The sequence below is a fragment of the Pseudorca crassidens genome, chromosome 13 (genome assembly GCF_039906515.1).
Source record: "Pseudorca crassidens isolate mPseCra1 chromosome 13, mPseCra1.hap1, whole genome shotgun sequence".
Lineage (NCBI taxonomy): Eukaryota > Metazoa > Chordata > Mammalia > Artiodactyla > Delphinidae > Pseudorca > Pseudorca crassidens.
The window spans coordinates 52,996,711-53,024,341 of record NC_090308.1 but is presented as its reverse complement, the minus strand read 5'-3'; the positions used below and the strand labels follow the sequence as shown (position 1 = coordinate 53,024,341).

Below are 27,631 nucleotides of genomic sequence, written 5' to 3'. Positions count from 1 at the left end.
CTGGGGAGTTCCCGGTGTCCCTGGAGTTATCAGGTATGTGCAACTTCTGGGGATTGAGGTGGAGGGTAAACCCAGCGCTCTGGAAAACACCATTTGCGGGCCTAGCACCTGAATGTCCCGGGAGAGGTAACATGCTGTTACTTGTGTAAACTTCCATCATTTCCCCCAGAATTTTGGGTTATGTTTTGACGCTGATCTTGCTTTCAGGTTAACCTCAGTTTGACTCCCTCTTCAAAGTGACTGTAAGCTCTTGCCGTTGATACTTATCAAACCCTTTAATACTTCGGAACCAGAGAACAGTAATATCTTTTCATTGCCCACTAAATGCAAATCACTTTCTAAATCACATATGACCACGTAGGTGGTTTGTTTTACAATTCGTAGGGTTGCTTGGCGTTAATAACTCCCATAAATGGCCACCAAGACACTTTCTCTTGAACCGTAGAGAAAACAATAGCTTCCTCAGGCGTTCACCCAGCATTCAACAGAGCCTGCGTGCCTTTGTGTCTGTCTGCCTTCAGCTGCTGCAGAAGTGAGTCTGCAGGAGGCCCTGAGTTCCTGAGGGAAGTGGATTCAGGGCATGATTCGCAAGGCATGGTGTCAGCAGTCTGATCTACAGAACCAGACTCAGTAGAGGGGAGAGGGACAGCTCTGCCTTGGGGGGGTGAACTCTGCCATAAGGACCCTGCTCAAAACAGTCTCCATCCTCCTCGGCCAAACCTGATGAACAAGCTTTAATTTCAATTGCTCCCATTACCTGCCTTTCCTACGTGACCTTGCAGTCCTCCAGGTGGCTATCCCTGATAGTGCTCATCCAGAGGTTCATTTGTTCCTTTTTTTTTTTTTTTGCGTTACGCGGGCCTCTCACTGTTGCGGCCTCTCCCGTTGCGGAGCACAGGCTCCGGACGCGCATGCTCAGCGGCCATGGCTCACGGGCCCAGCCGCTCCGCGGCATGTGGGATCTTCCCGGACCGGGGCACGAACCTGTGTCCCCTGCATCGGCAGGCGGATTCTCAACCACTGAGCCACCAGGGAAGCCCTCATTTGTTCCTTTTTATTTCATTATCACAGTCTATTTTGACAACTTCATTCAAGTATTATGCACATACCATGAAATTCATCCATTTCAAGTGTGCAATTCAATGACATCTTTGTAAGTTTACTGGGTTGTGCAACCATTACTGTAATACAGTTTTAGAACATTTTCATCACCCCAATAAGATCCTTCATGCCCAATTAGTTATGCCCCATTTCCACTCCCAACTAGAGGCAACCTCTTACCTATGTTCTCCTGTCTTTATAGTTTTGCCTAGTCTGGACACGTCATATAAATGGAACCATGCAGGACGTGGTTTTCTATGTCTGGCTTCTTTCACTTAGCATAATGTTTCTGAGGTTCATCCATGAGGTCGCAGGTCAGAGTTATTTTTGTGATGGTGGGTTCCCGCTGCCCCAACCCCCAAATTCCTTAAAGATGCTAAGACCACCTGTCCTTCTATGGTCCTCCTGCTTCTGTTCATGCCCCCTGCAGTCAGCATTCCACGTGGTTGTTGGATCTGACCCTGTTCTTTCCCTGCTCAGCACCTCGGGTGGCCTCACCTGCGCTGAACCATCTAGTCTACTCCAGTCTGTCCTGCCAGGTTCAGGCCTTTGTTCAAATGCTAATTCCCTTAAGTCCTTGCTGAACTCCTTGACTAAAATGGCATCCTTTGTCATGGCCTGTTCATTTGCCCCGCTGTTTCTTCAGTTTATTCTTGAAATACATTTTCTGCTTAGTATCTTTATTTTAATTAAAACATTATTTTATGTTGGAGTATACTTGATTTACAGTGTTGTGTTAGTTTCAGGTGTACAGCAAAGTGATTCAGTTATATATATATCCATTCTTTTTCAGATTCTTTTTCCACATAAGTTATTACAGAGTATTGAGTAGGTCCTTGTTGATTATCTATTTTATATATAGCAGTGTGTATATGTTAATTCCAACTCCTAATTTATCCACCCTGCACATTTCCGTTTTGGTAACCATAAGTTTGTTTTGTAAGTCTGCGAATCAGTTTCTGTTTTGTAAATAAGTTTGTTTGTATCATTCTTTTAGATTCCACATAGATGGGATATCATATGATGTTTGTCTTTCTCTGACTTACTGCACTTAATATGATAATCTCCATGTTGTTGGAAATGGCATTATTTCATTCTTTTTTATGGCTGAGTAATATTCCATTGTATATATGTACCACTTCTTTATCCATTCATCTGTCGATGGACACTTAGGTTGCTTCTATGTCTTGGCTATTGTAAACAGTGCTGCAATGAATATTGGGGTGCATGTATCTTTTTGAATTATGGTTTTTTTCTGGGTATATGCACAGGAGTGCGATTGCTGGTCCATACAGTAGTTCTAGTTTTAGTTTTCTAAGGAGCCTCCGTACTGTTCTGCATAATGGTTGTACCAGTTCACATTCCCACCAACAGTACAGGAGGGATCCCTTTCTCCACACCCTCTCCAGCGTTTATTTGTAGACTTTTTTTTCTAACATCTTTATTGGAGTATAATTGCTTTACAATGGTGTGTGAGTTTCTGCTTTATAACAAAGTGAATCAGCTATACATATACATATATCCCCATATCTCCTTCCTCTTGCATCTCACTCGCACCCTCCCTATCCCACCTCACTAGGTGGTTACAAAGCACCGAGTTCCTCTCCCTGTGCTATGTACCTGCATCCCACTAGCTGTCTATTTCACATTTGGTAGTGTATGTATATGCATGCCACTCCCTCACTTCGTCCCAGCTTATCCTTCCCCCTCCCAGTATTCTCAAGTCCATTCTCTACGTCTGCGTCTTTATTCCTGTCCTGCCCCCAGGTTCTTCAGAACAATTTTTTTTTTAGATTCCATATATATGTGTTAGCATATGGTATTTGTTTTTCTCTTTCTGACTACACTCTCATGACAGACTGTGTCCATCCACCTCACTACAAATAACTCAATTTCATTTCTTTTTATGGCTGAATAATATTCCATTGTATATATGTGCCACACCTTCTTTATTCATTCATCTATCGATGGACACTCTGGTTGCTTCCATGTCCTGGCTATTGTAAATAGAGCTGCAGTGAACACTGTGGTACATGACTCTTTTTGAATTATGGTTTTCTCAGGGTATATGCCCAGTAGTGGGATTGCTGGGTCATATGGTAGTTCTATTTTTAGTTTATTAATGAACCTCCATACTGTTCTCCATAGTGGCTGTATCAATTTACATTCCCACCAACAGTGCAAGAGGGTTCCCTTTTCTCCATGCCCTCTCCAGCATTTATTATTTCTAGATTTTTTGAAGATGGCCATTCTGACTGGTGTGAGATGATATATCATTGTAGTTTTGATTTGCATTTCTCTAATGATTAGTGATGTTGAGCATCCTTGCATGTGTTTGTTGGCAGTCTGCATATCTTCTTTGGAGAAATGTCTGTTTAGGTCTTCTGCCCATTTTTGAATTGGGTTGTTTGTTTTTTTGATATTGAGCTGCATGAGCTGCTTGTAACTTTTGGATATTAATCCAGTCAGTTGCTTCATTTGCAAATATTTTCTCCCATTCTGAGGGTTGTCTTTTCATCTTGTTTATGGTTTCCTTTGCTGTGCAAAAGCTTTTAAGTTTCATTAGGTCCCATTTATTTGTTTTTATTTCCATTTCTCTAGGAGGTGGGTCAAAAAGGATCTTGCTGTAATTTATATCATAGGGTGTTCTGTCTATGTTTTCCACTAAGAGTTTTATAGTGTCTGGCCTTACATTTAGGTCTTTAACCCATTTTGAGTTTATTTTTGTGTATGGTGTTAGGGAGTGTTCTAATTTCATTCTTTTACATGTAGCTGTCCAGTTTTCCCAGCAGCATTTATTGAAGAGGCTGTCTTTTCTCCATTGTATATTCTTGCCTCCTTTATAAAAAATAAGGTGACCATATATGTGTGGGTTTATCTCTGGGCTTTCTATCCTGTTCCATTGATCTATATTTCTGTTTTTGTGCCAGTACCATACTGTCTTGATTACTGTAGCTTTGTAGTAACCAGGAGCCTGCTTAGTCCAGCTCCGTTTTTCTTTCTCAAGATTGCTTTGGCTATTCAGGGTCTTTTGTGTTTCCATACAAATTGTGAAAATGTTTTTCTAGTTCTGGGAAAAATGCCATTGGTGGTTTGATAGGGATGGCATTGAATGTGTAGATTGCTTTGGGTAGTATAGTCATTTTCACAGTGTTGATTCTTCCAATCCAAGAACATGGTATATCTCTCCATGTGTTTGTATCATGTTTAATTTCTTTCATCAGCGTCTTATAGTTTTCTGCATACAGGTCTTTTGTCTCCTTAGGTAGGTTTATTCCTAGGTATTTTATTCTTTTTGTCGCAATGGTAAATGGGAGTGTTTCCTTAATTTCTCTTTCAGATTTTTCATCATTAGTGTATAGGAATGCAAGAGATTTCTGTGCATTAATTTTGTATCCTGGTACTTTACCAAATTCATTGATTAGCTCTAGTAGTTTTCTGGTAGCATCTTTGGGTTCTCTAGATATAGTATTATGTCATCTGCAAACAGTGACAGCTGTACTTCTTCTTTTCCAGTTTGGATTTCTTTTTCTTCTCTGATCGCTGTGACTAAAACTTCCAAAACGATGTTGAATAATAGTGGTGAGAGTGGACACCGTTGTCTTGTTCCTGATCTGAGTGGAAATGGTTTCAGAGTTTCACCATTGAGAACGATGTTGTCTGTGGGTTTCTCATATATGGCCTTTGTTATGTTGAGGTAATTTCCCTCTATGCCTGCTTTCTGGAGGGTTTTTATTGTAAATAGGTGTTGAATTTTGTCAAAAGCTTTTTCTGCATCTTTTGAGATGATTATATGGTTTTTCTTCTTTAATTATTTAATATGGTGTATCACATTGATTGATTTGCATATGTTGAAGAATCCTTGCATTCCTGAGATAAACCCCACTTGGTCATGGTGTATGATCCTTTTAATGTGCTGTTGGATTCTGTCTGCTAGTATTCTGTTGAGGATTTTTGCATCTATGTTCATCAGTGATATTGGCCTATAGTTTTCTTTCTTTGTGACATCCTTGTCTGGTTTTGCTATCAGGGTGATGGTGGCCTCGTAGAATGAGTTTGGGAGTGTTCCTCCCTCTGCTGTATTTTGGAAGAGTTTGAGAAGGGTAGGTGTTAGCTCTTCTCTAAATGTTTGATAGAATTCGCCTGTGAAGCCATCTGGTCCTGGGCTTTTGTTTGTTGGAAGATTTTTAATCACAGTTTCAATTTCAGTGCTTGTGATTGGTCTGTTTATATTTTCTATTTCTTCCTGGTTCAGTGTCAGAAGACTGCTTTTTTAAGAGTGTGTCCATTTCCTCCAGGTTGTCTATTTTATTGGAATAGCATTGCTTGTAGTAATCTCTCATGATCCTTTGTACTTCTGCAGTGTCAGTTGTTACTTCTCCTTTTTCATTTCTAATTCTATTGATTTGAGTCTTCTCCCTTTTTTTCTTGATGAGTCTGGCTAATGGTTTATTAATTTTGTTTATCTTTTCAAAGAACCAGCTTTTAGTTTTATTGATCTTTGCTATTGTTTCCTTCATTTCTTTTTCATTTACTTCTGATCTGGTCTTGATGATTTCTTTCCTTCTGCTAACTTTGGGGTTTTTTGTTCTTTTTTCTCTAATTGCTTTAGGTGTAAGGTTAGGTTGCTCATTTGAGATGTTTCTTGTTTCTTGAGGTAGGATTGTATTGCTATAAACTTCCCTCTTAGAACTGCTCTTGCTGCATCCCAAAGGTTTTGGGTCATCGTGTTTTCATTGTCATTTGCTTCTAGGTATTTTTTGATTTCCTCTTTGATTTCTTCAGTGATCTCTTGGTTATTTAGTAGTGTATTGTTTAGCCTCCATGTGTTTGTATTTTTTACAGATTTTTTTCCGTAATTGATACCTAGGCTAATATTGTAGTGGTTGGAAAAGATACTTGATACAATTTCAGTTTTCTTAAGTTTACCAAGGCTTGATTGGTAACTCAAGATATGATCTATCCTGGAGGATGTTCCATGAGCACTTGAGAAAAAAGTGTATTCTGTTGTTTTTGGATGGAATGTCCTATAAATATCAATTAAGTTCATCTTGTTTAATGTGTCATTCAAGCTTGTGTTTCCTTATTTTTTTCATTTTGGATGATCTGTCCATTGGTGAAAGTGGGGTGTTAAAGTCCTCTACTATGATTGTGTTACTGTCGATTTCCCCTTTTATGGCTGTTATCATTTGCCTTATGTATTGAGGTGCTGCTATGTTGGGTGCATAAATATTTACAATTGTTGTATCTTCTTGGATTCATCTTTGATCATTAGGTAGTGTCCTTTGTCTCGTAATAGTCTTTATTTTAAAGTCTATTTTGTGTGATATGAGAATTGGTACTCCAGCTTTCTTTGATTTCCATTTGCATGGAATATCTTTTTCCATCCCCTCACTTTCAGTCTATATGTGTCCCTAGGTCTGAAGTGGGTCTCTTGTAGACAGCATATATATGGGTCTTGTTTTTATATCCATTCAGCCAGTCTGTGTCTTTTGGTTGGAGCAATTAATCCATTTACATTTAAGGTAATTATTGATATGTATGTTCCTATTACCATTTTCTTAATTCTTTTGGGTTTGTTATCATAGGTCTTTTCCTTCTCTTGTGTATCCTGCCTAGAGATTTCCTTTAGCATTTGTTGTAAAGCTGTTTTGGTGGTGCTGATTTCTCTTAGCTTTTGCTTGTCTGTAAAGCTTTTAATTTCTCCGTCAAATCTGAATGAGATCCTTGCTGGGTAGAGTAATCTTGGTTGTACGTTCTGCCCTTTCATCCCTTTAAATATGTCCTGCTACACCCTTCTGGCTTGCAGAGTTTCTGCTGAAAGATCAGCTCTTACCTTATGGGGATTCCCTTGTATGTTATTTGTTGCTTTTCCCTTGCTGCTTTTAATATTTTTTTCTTTGTGTTTAATTTTTGATAGTTTGATTAATATGTGTCTTGGCGTGTTTCTCCTTGGATTTCTCCTGTATGGGACTCTGAGCTTCCTGGACTTGATTGACTATTTCCTCTCCCATGTTAGGGAAGTTTTCAACTATATTCTCTTCAAATATTTTCTCAGTCCCTTTCTTTTTCTCTTCTTCTTCTGGGACCCCTATAATTCGAATATTGGTGCATTTAATGTTGTCCCAGAGGTCTCTGAGACTATCCTTAATTCTTTTCATTCTTTTTTCTTTATTCTGCTCCTTAGTAATTATTTCCACTGTTTTATCTTCCAGGTCACTTGTCTGTTCTTCTGCCTCAGTTATTCTGCTCTTGATTACTTCTAGAGAATTTTTAATTTCATCTATTGTGTTGTTCATCATTGTTTGTTTGCTCTTCAGTTCTTCTAGGTCCTTGTTAAACGTTTCTTGTAGTTTCTCTGTTCTATTTCCAAGATTTTGGATCATCTTTACTGTCATTACTCTGAATTCTTTTTCAGGTAGACTGCCTATTTCCTCTTCATTTGTTTGGTCTGCTGGGTTTTTACCTTGCTCCTTCATCTGCTGTGTGTTTCTCTGTCTTCTCATTTTGCTTATCTTACTGTGTTTGGGGTCTCCTTTGCGCAGGTTGCAGGTTCATAATTCCTGTTGTTTTTGGTGTCTGCCCCCAGTGGCTAAAGTTGGTTCAGTGGGTTGTGTAGGCTTCCTGGTGGAGGAGACTGGTGCCTGTGTTCTGGAGGATGAGGCTGGATCTTGTCTTTCTGGTGGGCAGGACCATGTCCGGTGGTGTGTTTTGGGGTGTCTGTGGACTTATTATGATTTTAGGCAGTCTCTCTGCTAATGGGTGGGGTTGTGTTCCTGACTTGCTAGTTGTTTGGCATAGGGTGTCCAGCATGTAACTTGCTGGTCGTTGAGTGGAGCTTGTTCTTAGCATTGAGATGGAGATCTCTTGGAGAGCTTTCACTGTTTGATACTACGTGGAGCCGGGAGGTCTCTGGTGGACCAATTTCTTGAACTCAGCTCTCCCACCTCAGAGGCACAGGCCTGACACCTGGCCGGAGCACCAAGACCCTGTCAGCCACACGGCTCAGAAGAAAAGGGAGAAAAAAAAAAAAAAGAAAAAGTTATTAAAATAAAAAAAATTATTAAAAATAAAAAGATTAAAACGTAATAAAAAGAAAAAGAAATAAGAGAGCAACCAAATCAAAAAACAAATCCACCAACAATAGAAAGCACTAAAAACTATACAGAAAACAAACATAAAATGGACAGACAGAACCCTAGGAGAAATGGTAAAGCAGTGCTATACAGACAAAAATCATACAAGAAGCGTACACATACACACTCAAAAAATGAGAAAAAGGAAAAAAATATATATCTGTACATTAAAAAAATGAAAAAGGAAGAGAGCAACCAAATTAATAAAGAAATCTACCAATGATACTAAATTCTAAATACTAAACTAAGATAAACATAAGATCAGAAACAAATTAGATGGAGAGAGCAGACCCCAGGTCTACAGTTGTTCCCAAAGTCCACTGCCTCAATTTTGGGATGATTTGTTGTCTATTCATGTATTCCAGAGATGCAGGGTACATCAAGGTGATTGTGGAGATTTAATCCGCTGCTCCTGAGGCTGCTGGGTGGGTTTTCCCTTTCTCTTCTTTGTTCTCACAGCTCCTGGGGTTCAGCTTTGGATTGGCCCCACCTCTACGTGTAGGTTGCCTGAGGGCGTCTGTTCTTCGCTCAGACAGGATGGGGTTAAAGGAGCAGCTGATTAGGGGGGCTCTGGCTCACTCAGGCCGAGGGGCGGGAGGGGTACGGAATGCGGGGTGAGCCTGCAGTGGCAGAGGCCGGCGTGACGTTGCACCAGCCTGAGGCGCGCCGTGTGTTCTCCAGGGGAAGCTTTCCCTGGATCACGGGACCCTGGCAGTGGCGGGCTGCACAGGCTCCCGGGAGGGGATGTGTGGATAGTGACCTGTGCTTGCACACAGGCTTCTTGGGGTCTGCAGCAGCAGCCTTAGTGTTTCATGCCCATCTCTGGGGCCTGAGCTCATAGCTGCGGCTCACGCCTGTCTCTGGAACTTGTTTAGGCAGTCCTCTGAATCCTCTTATGCACCCCGAAACAATGTTGTCTTGCCTCTTAGGCAGGTCCAGATTTTTTCCCCGACTCCCTCCCGGCTAGCTGTGGTGCACTAGCCCCCTTCAGGCTGTGTTCACGCAGCCAACCCCAGTCCTCTCCCTGGGCTCTGACCTCCCAAGCCTGAGCCTCAGCTCCCAACCCCCACCCACCCCAGTGGGTGAGCAGACAGGCCTCCCGGGCTGGTGAGTGCTGGTCGGCACCGATCCTCTGTGCAGGAATCTGTCTGCTTTGCCCTCTGCACCCCTATTGCTGTGCTCTCCTCTGTGGCTCTGAAGCTTCTCCCCCGCCACCGCCCCCCCCCCCACCCGTCTCCTCCAGTGAAGGGACTTCCTAGTGTGTGGAAACTTTTCCTCCTTCACAGCTCCCTCCCAGAGGTGCAGGTCCTGTCCCTATTTTTTTGTCTCTGTCTTGTCTTTTTTCTTTTGCCGTACCCAGGTACGTGGGGGAGTTTCCTGCCTTTGGGGGTGTCTGAGGTCTTCCGTCAGCATTCAGTAGGTGTTCTGTAGGAGTTGTTACACATGTAGATGTATTTCTGATGTATTTGTGGGGAGGAAGGTGATCTCCACGTCTTACTCCTCCGCCATCTTGAAGGTCTCCCTGTTTGTACACTTTTTGATGATGGCCATTCTGACCAGTGTGAGGTGATAACCTCATTGTAGTTTTGATTTACATTTCTGATAATTAGTGATGTTGAGCAATTTTCGTATGCTTTTTGGCCATCTGTATGTCTTCTTTGGAGAAGTGTCTATTTAGATCTTCTGCCCATTTTTTGATTGAGTTGTATGGTTTTTTGATATTGAATTGCATGAGTTGTTTGTATATTTTGGAAATCAAGCCGTTGTCAGTTGCATCATTTGCAAATATTGTCTCCCATTCTGTAGGTTGACTTTTCGTTTTGTTTATGGTTTCCTTTGATGTGCAAAAGCTTTTAAGTTTCATTAGGTCCCATTTATTTATTTTTGTTTTTATTTTCATTAGGAGGTGGCTCCAAAGAGATATTGCTGCTATTTATGTCAGAGAGTGTTCCGCCTATGTTTTCCTCTAACAGTTTTATAATATTCAGTCTTACATTTAGATCTTTAACCTTTTTTGAGTTTAGTTCTGGAGTTTCTCTCCTGTTCCATTGATCTATATTTCTGTTTTTGTGCCACTACCATACTGTTTTGATTACTGTAGATTTGTAATATAGTGTGAAGTCAGGGAGCCCGATTACTCCAGCTGCATTTTTCTTTCTCAAGATTGGTTGGCTATTCGGGGTCTTTTGTGTTCCCATATAAATGGTAAAATTTTTTTGTTCTAGTTTGTGAAAAATGCCATTGGTAGTTTGATAGGGATTGCATTGAACCTATGTATTGCTTTGGGTAATATAGTCATTTTCACAATATTGAGTATTCTGATCCAAGAACATGGTATATCTATCCATCTGTTTGTGTCATCTTCAATTTCTTTCATCAGTGTCTTATAGTTTTCTGAGTCCAGGTCTTTTGCTTCCTTAGGTATGTTTATTCCTAGGTATTTTATTCTCTTTGATGCAATGGTAAATGGGATTGTTTCCTTAATTTCTCTTTCTGATCTTTCATTTTTAGGGTATAGGAATGCAAAAGATTTTCTGTGTATTAATTTTGTATATCACAACTTTACTGAATTCATTGATGAGCTCTAGTAGTTTTCTGGTAGCATCTTGAGGATTTTGTATGTATACTATCATATCATCTGTAAAAGGTGATAGTTTTACTTCTTCCTTTCCAATTTGGATTCCTTTTATTTCTTTTTCTTCTCTGATTACTGTGGCTAGGACTTCCAAAACTATGTTGAATGAAAGTGGTGATGGGACTTCCCTGGTGGCTCAGTGGTTAAGAACCCACCTGCCAATACAGGGAACACGGGTTTGCGCCCTGGTCCAGGAAGATTCCACATGCCATGGAGCAGCTAAGCCCATGAATCACAACTACTGAACCTGTGCTCTAGCGCCCGTGAGCCACAACTACTGAGCCCGCACCACAACTACTGAAGCGTGCATGTCTAGAGCCTGTGCTGTGCAACAAGAGAAACCGCTACAATGAGCCTGCGCACCACAACAAAGAGTAGTCCCTGCTTGCCACAACTGGAGAAAGTCTGCGTGCAGCAACAAAGACCCAACTCAGCCAAAAAAAAAAAAAAAAAAGATGGTGAGAGTGGACACCCTTGTCTTGTTCCTGATCTTTAGAGGAAATACTTTCAGCTTTTCACCATTGAGAATGATGTTGGCTGTGGGTTTGTCGTATATGGCCTTTATTATGTTGGGGTATGTTCCCTCTATTCCCACTTTCTGGAGAGTTTTTATCATAAATTGGTGTTGAACTTTGCCAAAAGCTTTTCCTGCATCTATTGAGATGATCATATGGTTTTTATTCTTCAATTTGCTAATGTGGTGTATCACACTGATTGGTTTACGGATATTGAAAAATCCTTGCATCCCTGGGGTAAATCTCACTTGATCATGGTGTATGGTCCTTTTAATGTATTGTTGGATTTGGTTTGCTAGTAGTTTTTGAGGATTTTTGCATCTATGTTCCTCAGTGATATTGGCCTGTAATTTTCTTTTTTTTGTGGTATCTTTGTCTGCTTTTGGTATCAGGGTGATAGTGGCCTCATAGAATGAGTTTGGGAGTGTTCCTTCCTCTGCAGTTGTTTTTTTTTTTAAAATAAATTTATTTATTTACTTATTTTTGGCTGCATTGGGTCTTCGTTGCTGCGTGCAGGCTTTCTCTAGTTGCGGCGAGCACGGGCCACTCTTTGTTGCAGTGCACAGGCTTCTCACTGTGGTGGCTTCTCTTGTTGCAGAGCATGGGCTCTAGAGAGCAGGCTCAGTAGTTGTGGTGCACAGGCTTAGTTGCTCCGCGGCATGTGGGATCTTCCCGGATCAGGGCTCAAACACGGGTCTCCTGCATTGGCAGGTGGATTCTTAACCACTGTGCCACCAGGGAAGCCCCCCTCTGCAGTGTTTTAGAAGAGTTTCAGAAGGACGTGTGTTAGCTCTTCTCTAAATGTTTGATAAATATCACCTGTGAAGCCATCTGGTCCTGGACTCTTGTTTGTTGGAAGTTTTTATTTTTAAAAAATTTTTCCAATTTTTTTTTAAAGAATCAATTTTATTTATTTGTTCATTTTTGGCTGCGTTGGGTCTTCATTGCTGCCCGCAGGCTTTCTCTAATTGTGTTGAGTGGGGGCTACTCTTTGTTGAGGTGCATGGGCTTCTCATTGTGGTGGCTTCTCTTGTTGCAGAGCATGGGCTCTAGGTGTGCAGGCTTCAGTAATCGTGGCATGTAGGCTCGGTAGTTGTGGCTCATGGGCTCTAGAGTGCAGGCTCAGATATCTGTGGCACACGGGCTTAGTTGCTTCGCAGCGTGTGGGATCTTCCTGGACCAGGGCTTGAACCCGTGTACCCTGAATTGGCCGGTGGATTGTTAACCATTGCACCACCAGGGAAGTCCCTGTTGGAAGTTTTTAAATCACAGTTTCAATTTCAGTACTTGTGATTGGTCTCTTCTTGCTTTCTATTTCTTCCTGGTTTAGTCTTGGAACGTTGTACGTTTCTAAGAATTTGTGCAGGGTTGCTTGTAGTAGTCTCTTATGATCCTTTTTATTCCTGTGGTGTCAGTTGTAACTTCTCCTTTTTCATTTCTGACTTTATTGATTTGAGCCCTCTCCCTTTTTTTTCTTGATGAGCCTGGATAAAGGTTTGTGAATTTTGTTTATCTTTTCAAAGAACCAGCTTTTCGTTTCACTTATCTTTTCTATTGTTTTCTGCATCTCTATTTCATTTATTTCCACTCTGATCGTTATGATTTCTTTCCTTCCACTAACTTTGGGTTTTGTTTGTTCTTCTTTCTCTAGTTTCTTTAGGTATAAGGTTAGCTTGTTTCTTTGAGATTTTTCTTGTTTCCTGAGATAATATTGTATTGCTATAAACTTCCTTACTAGAACTGCTTTTGCTGTGTCCCATAGATTTTGGATCATTATGTTTCATTTTCATTTGTCTCTAGGTATTTTTTGATTTTCTCTTTGATTTCTTTGGTGATCCATTGGTTGTTTAGTAATATATTGTTTTAGTCTCCACGTGTTTGTGTTTTTTACATTCTTTTTCCTGTAATTTATTTCTAATCTCATAGTGTTTTGGTCCGAAAAGATCCTTGATATGATTTCAGTTTTCTTAAATTTACTGAGGCTTGATTTGTGACCCAATATTTGATCTGTCCTGGAGAATGTTCTGTGTCCGCTTAAGAAGAATATGTATTCTGCTGCTTTGGGAATGTATGCTCTATAAATATCAATTAAGTCCATCTGGCTTAATATGTCATTTAAGGCCTGTGTTTCCTTATTGATTTTTCTGTCTGATGTGTCCATTGGTGAAAGCAGGTTGTTAAAGTGCCCCACTATCATTGTGTTACTCTCAGTTTCCCCTTTTATGGCTGTTAGGAGCACCTCAATACATAAGGCAAATACTATGTTGGGTGCGTATATATTTGGTGAGCATCTTTATGATTGTATCTTTGAACTCTTTACTAGGTAAATTTTCACTTATCTCTGTTTCATTAAGGGTTTTTCTGAGGTTTTATCTTGTTCTTTTGTTTGGAACATATTCCTTTTGTTTATTCATTTTCCTTGACAGTCTGTGTTATTTTTCTATGCATTAGCTGAAACAGTCACCTCTCCCAGTCTTAAAGAAGCAGCCTTGTGTAGGAGGTGAACCTTATTGTTCCACCCTGCTCTAGCTCTTGGTTGTCTCAAATCTTTGTGATTGTTCAAGCAGCCTGCTTTATTCTTAGTGGCTTCTGGTAGTTGAGGGTGTGCAAAGACCTGTTGGTGTCCCAAAGAGGGTGGATCTCAGTCAGCACCTAGGTGCAGGCTAATTGGAAGCTAGGCCCTCAGGCAGCAGCTTTTCAAATGTGCAAATATAGCTCTTTCAGGGGCAGATGGGCATTTCTGTCTGCTCTCTTTGCACTGAGCCCTGAGGTAATAGCTAGTTAAGAAGTTTCTTTGTTTGCAGCTGTCCCATAAACACAAGAAAACAGGCCTCGCTGGCCACCAGACTCAGGCTATCAAGTGACGTAGCACAGCCACAAAAGTTGGGGCACCACACGTATACACAAGCTCTTTTCCTGGAGATGCTGGTGATGTCGGGCAGGACAGAGGGAGAGTGTGAGGATGACACCCACTGGCCTCCGTGATCTCTGGAGAGGATTATAATCAGCCCTTAGATGTGTTTAGTTAAGAGTCTGCTTCTCAGGCCACAGCTATGAAGATAAGCTAATAGGTCTCTTTCACAGGAAGTCTGGGGGTGCATTTCAGTCTGCTGTCTCTGTGCTATGCCCTGGGGTGGTTAGCCAGTTAAGAACTGTTTGTCCATTTGCTACAGCCCTACAGGACCCACTGGCCACTAGAGCCACGTGATCAGTGGGTGTCACAGAAACCAGGGCACTAGGTGTGTGCACAAGGTCTTTCTGGGAGATATTAGTGACCAAGGTCTTTCTGGGAGATATTAGTGGAGGGAGACTGCGAATATGGCCCCACCAGCCTCTGTGGACTTTGGAGGGTGTTTCCGTAGGCTTCTAGATGTGTGTTCAGTTAGAATCTTGCCCCTCGGACCAAAGCTTTAAGATGAGCAGGTAGGTGTCTTTCACAGAAAGACTGGGCACTTTTCAGGCAGAGGACTCTCTGCTGGACCCTGGGGGGTAGCCAGATGAGTCTGCTTGAGCCCTTTTAAGAACTGTTTTTTGGGTGGTTAAATTGAAGGTGGTCAAAGGTACAGACTTCCAGTTATAAATAAGTTCTGGGGGTGTAGTGTACAGTATGGTGACTATAGTTAATAATACTGTATTGTATATTTGAAACTTACTAAGTAGATCTTTTTTATTTTTTTAATTTTATTTTTTTGGCTGCGTTGGGTCTTTGTTGAGGCACGCAGGCTTCTCTCTAGCTGTGGCATGCGGGTTTTCTCTCTAGTTGTGGCGTGTGGGCTCCAGGGAGCGTGGGCTCTGTAGTTTGTGGCACATGGGCTCTCTCATTGAGGCGCAAGAGCTCAGTAGCTGTGACCCCAGGGCTTAGTTGCCCCGCAGCATGTGGGATCTTAGTTCCCCGACCAGGGATTGAACCTGTGTCCCCTGAATTGGAAGGCGGATTCTTTACCATTAGACCACCAGGGAAGTCCCTATGTAGATCTTTAAAAAAATTTTTAATTATTTAATTGAAGTATAGTTGATTTACAATGTCATGTTAGTTTCAGGTGTACAGAACAGTGATTCAGTTATACATACATACATATACATGTTCCTTTTCAGATTCTTTGCCCTTATAGCTTATTGAAAAATATTGAGTATAGTTCCCTGTGCTATACAGTAGGTCCTTGTTGTTTATCTATTTTATATATAGTAGTGTGCATATGTTAATCTCAACCTTCTAATTTATCCCTCTCTCCCCTCCCCTCCTTCCCCTTTGATAACAGTAAGTTTGTTTTCTATGTCTGGGAATCTCTTTCTGTTTTGTAAATAAGTTCATCTGTCTCTTTTTTTCTTTCGAAGTTTCCATGTATAAGTGATATTATGTGGTATTTCTCTCTGTCTGGCTTACTTCACTGTCTGGCTTATGGTAATCTCTAGGTCAATCCATGTTGCTGCAAATGGCATTCTTCTTTATGGTTTAGTAACATTCCTGTGTGTGTGTGTGTGTGTGGTGTGTGTGTATACACAACACATCTTTATCCATTCATCTGTCAGACATTTAGGTTGCTTCCATGTCTTGGCTATTGTAAATAGTGCTACTATGAACATTGGGGTGCATGTTTCTTTTCAAATTAGAGTTTTTGTCTTTTCTGGATAGATGCCCAGGAGTGGGATTGTAGGATCACATGGTAGCTCTATTTTTGGTTTAAGGAACCTCCATACTGTTTTCCATAGTAGCTGCACCAATTTACATTCCCACCAACAGTGTAGGAGGGTTCCCTTTTCTTCACACCTTCTCCAGCATTTATTATTTGTAGACTTTTTGTTGATGGCCATTCTGACTGGTGTGAGGTATTTTTTTAATATATTAAACTTTTCTTTAAAAGTGTGACTAGAGAAAAAAACAAAACAAATTTAAAAAATCGTTTGTTTGCTATATCTTGGTGGGATGCAAGCCCTGTTGGCTTTCAAAGCTAAATATTTTGGAGGCTCGTCTCTTAGATGCAAGTCTTAAAAGCTGGGGTGTCAGATGTGAAGTCCAAACCCTTTGCTCCTCATGGAGAAGCTCGGAGTTGTGGGTTCCCTCCTGACTGTGGGTGGCTGTGTCAGGGGTGGGGTGTATCGTGAGATTGTGTCTCAGCCTCTTCGACCCGGTTCCATGTGGGTTTCTTCTCTTTCACCTCATGTGTAGGAGTTGCTCATCTAGTTTTTGGGTTTCTTTCAAAGCGCATTGTTCTGTATGCAGCTGTCAATTAGCTGTGTCCATGAGAGGAGGTAAGTTCAGGACCTTCCTAGTCGCCATCTTGAATGGGAAGCCTCTTGCTCTTTTGTCTTACTAGACTAGTGGGTTAAGAGTGCCGTCTCCAGGGTCCTGCCAGGGTTAACTGCCCTACCTGCTTCCTTCCTGGCTGGTGAACTTGGGCCTTTGCCAAATGGGGATAAGGGTAGCACATGGTTTATAAGGTTGCTTGAGGACAAACATATCCACACACACAGAAAGCTTAGAGCACAGGGGACCGAGGACATAGTTTATCGCCTGTTTCCTCCCCCTGGAGTCTCAGCTTCATCAGGGCAGGACTTTTTCTCTTTGCACTCCCAAGCCCCTAGAATATGAATGGATGCAAAATACAGCTAAATGGTCCTTATTCATTGGCCTCAGCCCTCATCCCACTGGCCTTCCTGACTACCCCCTTATAGTCTGACCTTCGCCTTTTTTACAGCCCCCCTTACAGCTTTCCAGTCTGGCCTTAACTCATCTTTGAGACTCTGTAAGCCTTCTGGGTACTGGCTAGGCAGTCTGCCCAGGGAAATCCCTGAGGCTGGTAAAATTATCTGATAAATATGGAGAATTTAGTGACAGACTTTCTTAGCTGAAATGTAACCTTCCATACTGGCAGCACCATTTGGGTGTAACTGCCTAAGCTTTAGTGGGAGTATTAGGAAACATGACTAACTGCAAAGTTTTACAATATTCCAGGTGTGTACATATTAAACATCATAAATGTGACTTTATCTTACTAAGGTAGCAAATGCTCTGTGGCGTGTTTGCAAGGCCCTGTGACAAGGCAGTTAGACCACCTGGCCACCACATGCAGCTTTTTTCCTCAGAACACCAGAGAGCAACGTAAGACAGAGCACAGGGGCAGAGCACAGGATACAGAGGAGGGTGGCATCTAGTAAGAAAGACACTCTGAGATCTGGGGAGGAGCCCAACCTCTAAGTCATCCAATGTTTAAGGTGTAAAAAAGCTACCTTCAGTCTGTGCGCTCAGTTGTCCAGCTAAAATCTCGATATGAAAATTAGCTTGGGAAAGAAAACTCCCAATTGGAGTCCAATTATATGCTAGGCGCGTGTAAGTATATTAGCTTGTTTATTCCCCATAATCACCAGTTACTAATTGACAGTTGGGATTTGAACCTGGTCCTGATTTCTCTTGAAGCTGAGACTCTACACACTATACTTCCACTTTCTGCTGCTAAGCAGAAAACCTCAGTGGGAAAGTGTAGCCGGATTCTGTGCAAACTTGCAAATGCTCTGGACTGAATGGGTACAACTCGGCTGTCTGCACCTCAAATGACCCAGCTGGTCTAGGATAAAGGCTGCCTTTGCCTTATCTATACAAATACATTTTTTTCCTTCCTGTCATGCTGGTCAGCAGTTACATGGCAGTTAGCTAGTGTTAGCATCTCTCCAGGTAGATGGTGATGATGTCAACCCCCGCATGCACTGCTAGCTAGTGGCATACTTTTTCTCCAGGGATTGGGTGGAGGGGCTCATAATGAATCCTATGTTCCATGACAGCTGCATTATATACAGTGCTTATTTAAACAGTGAGAGAAAACATAACTGTAGAAGAGAAGAGCCAAACCATGTATCTACCTTTCAACTGAGCTTGTATGTAGTGATAAGCTGGACAGAAAATAGTGTGTCTAACTTTAGACCACAATTTGAGAGGTAGAGATCTCAAGAGAAGCACAAACATGTATGATTTGGAAAATAGCACTTACCTGGGAAAGAACAAGCTATTAGATTAATGAAGTAATCTTTTAATTTTTTTTTTTTTTCCTTTGGTATGTGGGCCTGTCACCGTTGTGGCCTCTCCCGTCGCAGAGCACAGGCTCCAGACGCGCAGGCTCAGCGGCCATGGCTCACGGGCCCAGCCACTCTGCGGCATGTGGGATCTTCCCTGACCGCTGTGCCACCAGGGAAGCCCTTAAACTAATTTTTTAAGGTTAAAATACTTTATACAAAATAGTAATTTTTGTGATATCTCCTGAAGCAAGACAAAGAAGCAGCTGCTTTTTTCTCATAAATTAGATCACCACCTCCCAAACTGATACCCAAAGGAATAGTATTTCATGCAATGTTAAACCAAATGCCTTAATTTTTTTTTTTCTTATGGACAAGTTTGAGGAATGATATATTTTCCTCTTAAAGATTTCAGGCTGGGGAGACACACTTTTTAAAGTATGACTATTTTTATTTCCAGGAAGTGGTCTATGGGGGGAAGAACTGCTTGGCAAATGCTGAAATTTCTAATTGTAAGATAAATTTGGAGAGTTCACTCATGTGGTCTCTTAGTTTTAGAATCCCAGGTACTCTATTTTCCACAATTACTTTGTAACCAAATTGACAGACAGACAAATAGGTGAGTAATCTGAAGCTTCGGGTCCACTGATTTTTAGGAGGCATCCAAACCAAAAGAGCCCCTGACGATACGATCAGCTGGCTGCGTGGTTAATACGTAAGACAGTAAGCCACCCCAATAGCTTCCTCACCATAAACAAGGGAGCTAGATGGACGCGCTCCGCCTCCGTGCAGCGCTTACAGTCTATGACTTCATTGCTTATTCCCGCAGACAAATGACAGGACGCAGTGCAGAATGACTGCGCTTCTGGGGTTGCTCCTCAACACAAAGGAACCGGAAATAAAGCCTCTCATTCTTAAATAACATTTATTATTGTGGCAAAGAAGTCTTTTTCAGGAGAACAAGTCTCACATTTATGTAAAGGTGTATTGGTTATAGTTATAGAAGCAAATTTCACTGAGGTGCTCTATATGAAGTATGCCTGACCATGACTCTGAATTCAGCAATCTAAAATTCACAATGTGTTGGCTGCCATTAGCTATTTATCCGAACATGCCTTTTGTTCCTTTTAAAATATGTGCCTGCACAGGGTGGAAAAAGAAACGCCAAGGGCCTGCTAAAAAGGAGAAGCCTAGAAAAGATAAAATTCCCACGGCAGTTCTGTTCAGCTGCAGTCCGCGAGTGCAGGAACAGTGTTCGTGTGGGGAGGCATTACGCCCAGTGGTTTCTCGGTTTTAATGGTGTGAGAGCCCTTGAGGTTTTCCGCAGCGGTCAGAGGCAGTGGGAAATGCCATTTACTGAATCCAGTCGATGTTCAGGCAGCGCGCTATGAATGCAAACATGTCTGACACTTCTTCTATTACTTTGGCCGTGGGCTTCCCAGCCCCGTGGCCCGCCTTGGTGTCCACGTGGATAAGCAGGGGATTGTTCTGCTTCCGACTGCGGCCCACCAGGTACTGAAGGGTGGCAATGAATTTCAGGGAATGAAGCGGGACCACGCGGTCGTCATGGTCCGCAGTGAGGAGAAGCATGGATGGGTACTGAATGTCGTCTGCCTCTGGTAGCCTCACGTTGTGCAGTGGAGAATATCTGAAAGGCAAAGGCACTTTCATGAGGCCGGATATCAAAATGAGAGTTGTGTGTCCACTAGGATAATCACGGGGACCAGTGGGCATAGTGACTTGCGTCGTCTACCTGCCTACCGTCACCAGCAGTGAGGACTGCAGCCAAGTGGTCCATGGGTGACCACTGCAGACTAAGTTACATCACCTCACCGTTTAGGCTGCGACTGGCCAGGGCTATTGGAAGCTGGGGAGCTGTGTCGTTTACTTCGCTCCCACTTTGGAAGCCTGTGTAAGAAAGAAACAGGGCTGTTGAAACAAACCAAAGTATGTACATACTGACTGTCTTGAGGTGAATATTTTCATATTCTTCAGACTAACTTTTTCGCAGCTACAAAGTGGACTGACTGTCCCTTTGTTTATATTTTACATGAAAAGATTTTAATTGAGGTATAGTTGATTTACAATATTAGTTTCAGGTGATTCAATATTTTTATAGATTATACTCCATTTAAAGTTATTATAAAATATTGGCTATATTCCCTGTGCTGTACAATATATCCTTGTAGCTTCTTTTTTTTTTTTTTTTTTTTTTTTTGCGGTACGCGGGCCTCTCACTGCTGTGGCCTCTCCCACTGCGGCGCACAGGCTCCGGACGCGCAGGCTCAGCGGCCATGGCTCACGGGCCCAGCTGCTCTGCGGCATGTGGGATCTTCCCGGACCGGGGCACGAACCCGTGTCCCCTGAATCGGCAGGCGGACTCTCAACCACTGCACCACCAGGGAAGCCCTGATTGTTCTTTTAAATCACTGATTGTGAATAGAATGGGTGCAAGCCTTTCTTTTGTTGAAGAACTTGAAATCCAGTGTACAGCAGCTTTTTACCTGTTTAGTATCTATAAAACCTTTATTCTGAGCTCAGCTTGGCAGTCTTAGGAAGACCACGGGTCCCCTCTGGGCCTAGCTTCCTGTCTGAAACCAGGGAACCTAAGCCGCTGACCCCCTGCTGGCTCACAGTCCAGCAGAAAGAAACTGCCTTTGGCCAATGGTGAGAAAGTTAGTGGAGGAGACACCTTCTGAAGCACAAGATCAGTTTCCAGTTAACAAAAAGGTTTTTTAAGAACATAAGTACAATCAAATTAAACAGCGATTGATAATAGTTAAGTGAAAGACATCTCTGGATACTTTTTCTTTACATTTTAGTCCATATGGGTGTCATGTTTTCCAAAGTGTTCAGTATTAATGAATTAAACTGTTTTAGTAGAGTTTTATTTTGGAGGGTAAATAGGCAAAAATAGTAAAATTTCTACTCAGATAACCAAGCTAAGACTAAAACCTTCTGGGGTTTAGTTTCCTAATAGATAAGATGGGGGTACCAATGGGTCTGTTTTCTGCTCTCATTGCAGAGTATTTCTGGATCAACCCCAGTCCTCCAGATAAGGGTTAGTTCTATGGGAAAACATGTCTGGAAACTCTGCCTACTAATAATGCCTCTCCCCACCTCAAGATTCACGTGCCACATTTATACATTCAAGACTGAGAAGTTCTGTAGAAAAAAAGTCTGTTAGGCTTTATTTTTCCCAGCCATTCACAAACTTGGAAATTTAAATTTTGGGGGGCATGGGGGACCCCCTTCAATATATTGGATTGAGCTCTCTGTTCATTGGGAGTAGCAAGTAAGAGGAAAATACAGCTCTGTGGGTGCTAGGTTAAAAAATTATAAAGTCTGAAATAGGAATATCACAGACATCTTGAGAGAAAAAATATTTAGAACTTTTTTTGCTTTCAAATTAATTTCAGAAGTATCAGGTTCCAGCAAATATTTTGTTGCCTTCATTATACAATTAACTCAGTATTTTCAACTGAGTTTAAATGGGACTTATCCCCCGCTAAGTGCATATTTTCTTAAAGTTAATTGGAACTATGGCTTCTTCAAATATTCAGCTTTCACCAGGATGTGTCAGTGAGGCTACCTGTGTATTTTAAAAGCTAAACTTTCCCCCTCCTACAGAACAGAATTGAGTAGTTTAAAAGTATTCAATTAAAAAAATTCAAGTCATTTTAGCGGAATTTCTAAGTGGAGCTAACCATACAAAGCACATCAAATGAAGGAAAAAAACCTGACTCGAGAAATTACTGTATCAAAATTTATAACTGACTGAGGAGACTGGGGAGAGGGGACAGAGGCTGCTGGTGCTATTCCAAGAGTAATTCCTAAATACTGCTGGTAAAAATCCAAAAACCCCTACATGTGGGAAGTAAAGAGAGTGAGGAGCCAAAAAAGAACGTAGCTTGCAGTCTGGAGAATCTAAATGTTTGCCATTTTCTCACTGTTATCGCCAAAGTGTTGAGGGATACGAATATTTCAGTAATGCAACTTGTAGTTTCAAATGTATGTGGTTATACTGAGAGCACAAAAAAAGTTTAACTGTTCTTGCATATATTCCTCTTCATTTCCTTATTTCTTTTTTTTTTTTTTGGCGGAGCACAGGCTCCGAACGCGCAGGCTCAGCGGCCACGGCCCACGGGCCCAGCCGCTCCGTGGCACGTGGGATCTTCCCGGACCGGGGCACGAACCTGTGTCCCCTGCATCGGCAGGCGGACTCTCAACCACTGTGCCACCAGGGAAGCCCTTTATTTCTTAATTTAGAAAAAGAAATCCCATATATATGTACGTTATAATGACCTTTTTTAAAAAAATTATTTTTTAATTGCTGCATTAACAAATTACCACAAATTTAGCAGCTTTTAAAAACAACATGGATTTCTTATCTCACAGTTCTATAAGTCAGAAGTCTAGCTTGGCTCAACTGGGTTCTCTGGCTCTCTCAAGGCTGAAATCAAAGTGTTGGCTAGCTGGGCACTTAGCAAGAAGTTCTAGAAAAATATCTACTTCCAGACTCATTCCAGCTGTTGGCAGAATGCATTCAGTTCCCTGTGGCTGTAGGACTGAGGTCCTTGTTTCTTTGATGGCTGTTGGTTGGGGTTGATCTCAGGTCGAACAGCCCCCCTTCCTTCAGTTTCAAAGCCAGCAATGGTGGCTCTAGTCCTCCTCATGCGTCCAATCTCTCTCATCTCCCTTTCTGCTGCATCCCCAACTCCCACCAGAGAAAATGCTCTGCCTTTAAGGTTTGTCATTAGATTGGGCCCACTCGATAATCCAGGATAATCTCCTTATCCTGGTCAGCTGATTAGTAACCTTAATTTAATCCGCAAAGTCCCTTCACGGAAGTACCTAGATTAGTGGTTGACTGAAGAACCAGGGGACAGGAATCCTGGAGGACCACCTTTAAAATTTTGCCCATCACATCTTTGTAGTTTGTTGTTTTTGTTAAAGACCAGATCAAAACCAGGAAGACAGGTATTCCCACCACTTGCCCTACTTTTGCAGTAAATTACATGCAAATATGAGATATTGAAGGGCATGGAGTCAAACGTTTATCCTTTTGACTATGTTCAGTATTCTGGTATCAAATTGTTAGCAACACAAATATGTCATATGAATTAAAACCTTACTTGATGAGCCATTCAAAGTGTTGTTTGTTGTCTGAGCACCCATAATCAGTGGTCCAGGCGTGACCAATAGTGTATTTATGGAACTTCAGCATGTCCATTACTCCAACTTGGGCAATAACACAACCAAAGAGGTCAGGACGCTGATTTGCACATGCAGCTAAAAATCAAGATAGAAAAGGGAGGTGGTCCATCATTAAACATCTATGTAATAAGCAAAATCAAAACAGAACAAAACAACACTTAAATGCTTTCAGAACCCTGGTTGTCTTTTTTCCAAGAGCACAGAAAGAAACCATCAGAAATCACTTGCCCAACAGCCCACAAGCTTTTCCCCCTCCTTCCAATATATCGGAGGGGTGCGTATTGTCATCAGTAGTAGAGATTTACTCCTCAAAGTGAATCTCAATGGAGGAACATTATATGAAAACCTCTAGGGCTTTCTGTAAAACCTGTGTCCCCTCCTCCCATCCCCAGCTGCTTTCACAGGTGATGCAGGAGGTTAACGAACTTGTTCAGGATCTGAAAACTAGCCTGTGATATCGTGACACAATAAGAAATACCTGTTTACTCTTTGTCCCCAGTTCCTAGAACAGAGCTCCTAAAACTCTTGGAATTTCCTGTGTGACAGGGTGAGAGGAGTGTCTCTCATGATTCATAACTGACCCCTTTCAACCGTCTCTGAGTCCATGCTAATGAGACGGGTCTTGGTGGGTCCCCAGATAGCTTCAGGATGGGGGGTGGCTGCCCAAGGAACCAACCATGTGATTACAGGATTGGATCTTCTGGTCCCACCCCTGACCTCTGGGCAGAGGAGAGGGGGTGGAGATCAAGTTAGTGATGAACGGCTACTGATTTAATCAATCTTGCCTGCATAATAGAACTTCCATAAAATCCACCAAACAATGAAATCTGGAGCTCCTAGGGTGGTGAACACAGGGAGGTGCTGGGATGGTGGTGCGCTAACAGGGAGTGTGGAGGCTCTGCGTGCGCCGCCCATACCTTATCCTATACATCTCTTCCATCTGACTGTTGCCGAGTTCTATCCCTTATAACAAACTGGTAAACGTAAGGAAAGGGGAGGGGGACATGGGAACCCCCGATTTATAGCTGTGAGTCAGAAGTATGGGAGGTCCAGAACTTGTGATTGGTGTCTGCAGTGGCGGCAGTCCTATGGGACTGAGCCCTCACCCTTCTGGGTCTGTGCTAACTCTGGGTAGTGTCAGAACTGAACTGACGTGTAAGACACCCAGGTGGTGTATGGAGAGTTGGAGAATTGGCTGGCGTGGTATGCCCCCCTTCCCACATTTGGCATCAGAAATGTTGTGAGCAGTAACGGCTCATACAGCCCAAAGCAGAATAGCGCCTAAAACCCTGCTCAGAGCTCTAACCGATGCTGACACACCTCCTTGTCCTGTTGTAAGAATACTCTTCTCTGTACACTTAAAAACTTATTTTTTGGAAAATTCAATAAATGTTTATTGAACACCTGCCATGTGCCTGGCACTACGCCTGGGGATATGTCAGTGAATAATTTAGTGGGAAAGATAAAGAAGTGAACAGGCAATTATAGTGTGGCAATCACTACTGTTGAGAAAATACGGGTGCTATGGAAGTAGGGCGTAGGCCAGAGTACGGAGGTTGGGGAGGCTTTGGGAGGAAGTAAGATCAAAGCTGGCACAACTAGGAGTTAGTCAAGGGATGTGAACTTTTGCTGCCTCTGACAAAAAACTGTTCCCACCCCAGTTCTGATTTCAGTGCTGATTCATGATACTGAAACCTGAGTCCTACCCCTGCAGATCCTTTTCTCCCACTCAGAGGTGGGAGGCGCAGGAATCTGGAAACTGTTCTTTTTAATAAGCATCTCAGCATCCTGATGGAGGAACTCCATCTCTGAAGGTCCCTTAAAGGACCTAGTTTGTTAAAAGGCATAAATGAATTCCTGAATATAAAACTCCAAAAATAAAATGGAGTTTTATTGGATGAACCAGTAAGTTACAACACAATTCTCCCACTACTAAAATCAGATGGTATTTTCAATGTCCTTTCCCATTAAAAATTTTAGATTCACCCTTAGTTCTTTTTTTAACACTTCATATTTAATTCATATGCAAATTCAGTTGGCTCAAATTCAAAATATGCCCAGAATCAGACCACTTCTCACTACTTCCATCGCCACACCCAGGTCCAAGCCACCATATTCTCTCCCTGGGACAGAAGCCACCTACCTGGGCTCCTGCTTTTCTGCCCTTGCCTCCCCTTCTGTCTACCCTAACACAGTAACGGGATCAATGCATGATCCCGATTTAAAAAAAACATGTCAAATCATGACACTCCTCTGCTCAAAACTCCCCCAAAAGCTTCTCATTTCACAGAGTAAACCACGCTCTCTGCATGGGCCACGAGGTCCTGCCTGCTCTGGCCTCCCCCCACCCCTAACCTCTCCCATCTCTTTCCCCTGCTCTCTGTGCCCAGCCACAGACATGGGCCTCTGGGGCCCATTGCTGGCCTTGGGCATATCGTCTGCCTCCTCTGACTGGAACAAAAGCTCCACGAAGGCAGAGCTGTTGTCTCTTTCGTTTGCTGACATATGCCCAGTATCTGGAAAAATGCCCAAGCACTTCTTTGTGCTCTATAAATATTTGGCGAGTGAACGAATCAAATTTGTAGTTATTCGGTACGTAAGAATATTCTCCATCTCCTTTCTCGATTTCTTTCCACAAGCCACACGACTTGTGGGATCTTAGTTCCCTGACCAGAGCAGGGATGGAACCCAGGCCCCTGGCAGTGGAAGTGCAGATTCCTAACCACTGGACCGCCAGGTTAGTCCCTCCATTTCTTTCTTTCTTCTTTTTTTAAATTGAAGTATACCTGACTTAAAACATATTAGTCTCAGGTGTAAATCGGTGATTCGGTATTTTTATACATCACAAAGTGATCACCATGGTAAGTCTATTTACAATCTGTCATCACACAAAATTATTAAATATTATTGACTATATTCCCTATGTTATCTGTACATTATAGCTCTGATTTTTTTTTTTTTGCGGTACGCGGGCCTCTCACTGCTGTGGCCTCTCCTGTTGCGGAGCACAGGCTCCGGACATGCAGGCTCAGCGGCCATGGCTCACGGGCCAGCCACTCCACGGCATGTGGGATCTTCCCGGACCGGGGCACGAACCCACGTCCCCTGCATCGGCAGGCGGACTCTCAACCACTGCGCCACCAGGGAAGCCCTCATTTTTTAATTGAGTTTGTTTTTGATGTTGAGTTGTATGGGTTCTTTGGATATTTTGGACATTAACCTCTTATCAGATAGATTGTTTGCAAATACCTTCTCACATTCAGTAGGTTGTCTTTTCATTTTGTTGAGTTTTCTTCACTGTGCAAAAGCTTTTTAGGTTGTTATAGTCCCATTTGTTTTTTGCTTTTGTTTCCCTTGCCTGAGGAGACATACCCAAAAGAAGTTTGTGAAGACCAATGTCAAAGAGTGTACTGTGTTTTCTTAGAGTTTTATGGTTTCAGTTCTTACATTTAAATATTTTTTTGAGTTTATTTTCACATATGATGTGAGAAAGCAGTACAGTTTGACTCTCTTGCATGGAGTTGTCCAGGTTTCCCAACACCATTTACTGAAGAGGCTGTCTTTTCCCCATTGTATATTCTTCCTTCCTCTGTTTTAGACTGACCATATATGTGTGGTTTATTTTTGGGTTGTCTATTCTGTTGCATTGATCTATATGTCTGTTTTTGTGCCAGTACCATACTATTTTGCTTACTAGAGTTTGTAGTATAGTTTGAAATCAATGAGCATGATACCTCCAGCTTTGTTCTTCTTTCTCAAGACCGTTTTGGCTATTTGGGGTCTTTTGTGTTTCCAAATAAATTTTAGAATTATTTGTTCTAGTTCTGTGAAAAATGCTATTGGTATTTTGATAGGGACTGCACTGAATCTTGTGCATTGCCTTGGGTAGTAGGGTGATTTTAACAATATTAATTCTTCAAATCCATGAGCATGGCACATCTTTTAATTTGTGTCATCTTCAATTTCATCAGTGTCTTACAGTTTCCAGTGTACAGGTCTTCCACCTCCTTGGTGAGATTTAT

At 42.1% G+C, this 27,631-nt stretch overlaps 1 protein-coding gene and 1 long non-coding RNA gene across 2 annotated transcripts in view; one reads left to right on the top strand and one right to left on the bottom strand.

Annotated features, from left to right (window-relative positions):
• LOC137204696 (uncharacterized) overlaps positions 1-27,631 on the top strand; it is a 154,502-nt gene that overhangs the window by 118,574 nt on the left and 8,297 nt on the right. The window lies entirely within an intron of this gene.
• PREP (prolyl endopeptidase) overlaps positions 19,301-27,631 on the bottom strand; it is a 136,087-nt gene continuing 127,756 nt past the window's right edge. The window contains exons 14-15 of the mRNA XM_067702459.1: positions 23,528-23,684; positions 19,301-20,040 (exon numbers count right to left, since the gene is read on the bottom strand). Coding sequence (XP_067558560.1) covers positions 19,746-20,040; positions 23,528-23,684 — 452 coding nt within the window. The 3' untranslated portion in view covers positions 19,301-19,745. The remainder of the gene's footprint in view (positions 20,041-23,527; positions 23,685-27,631) is intronic.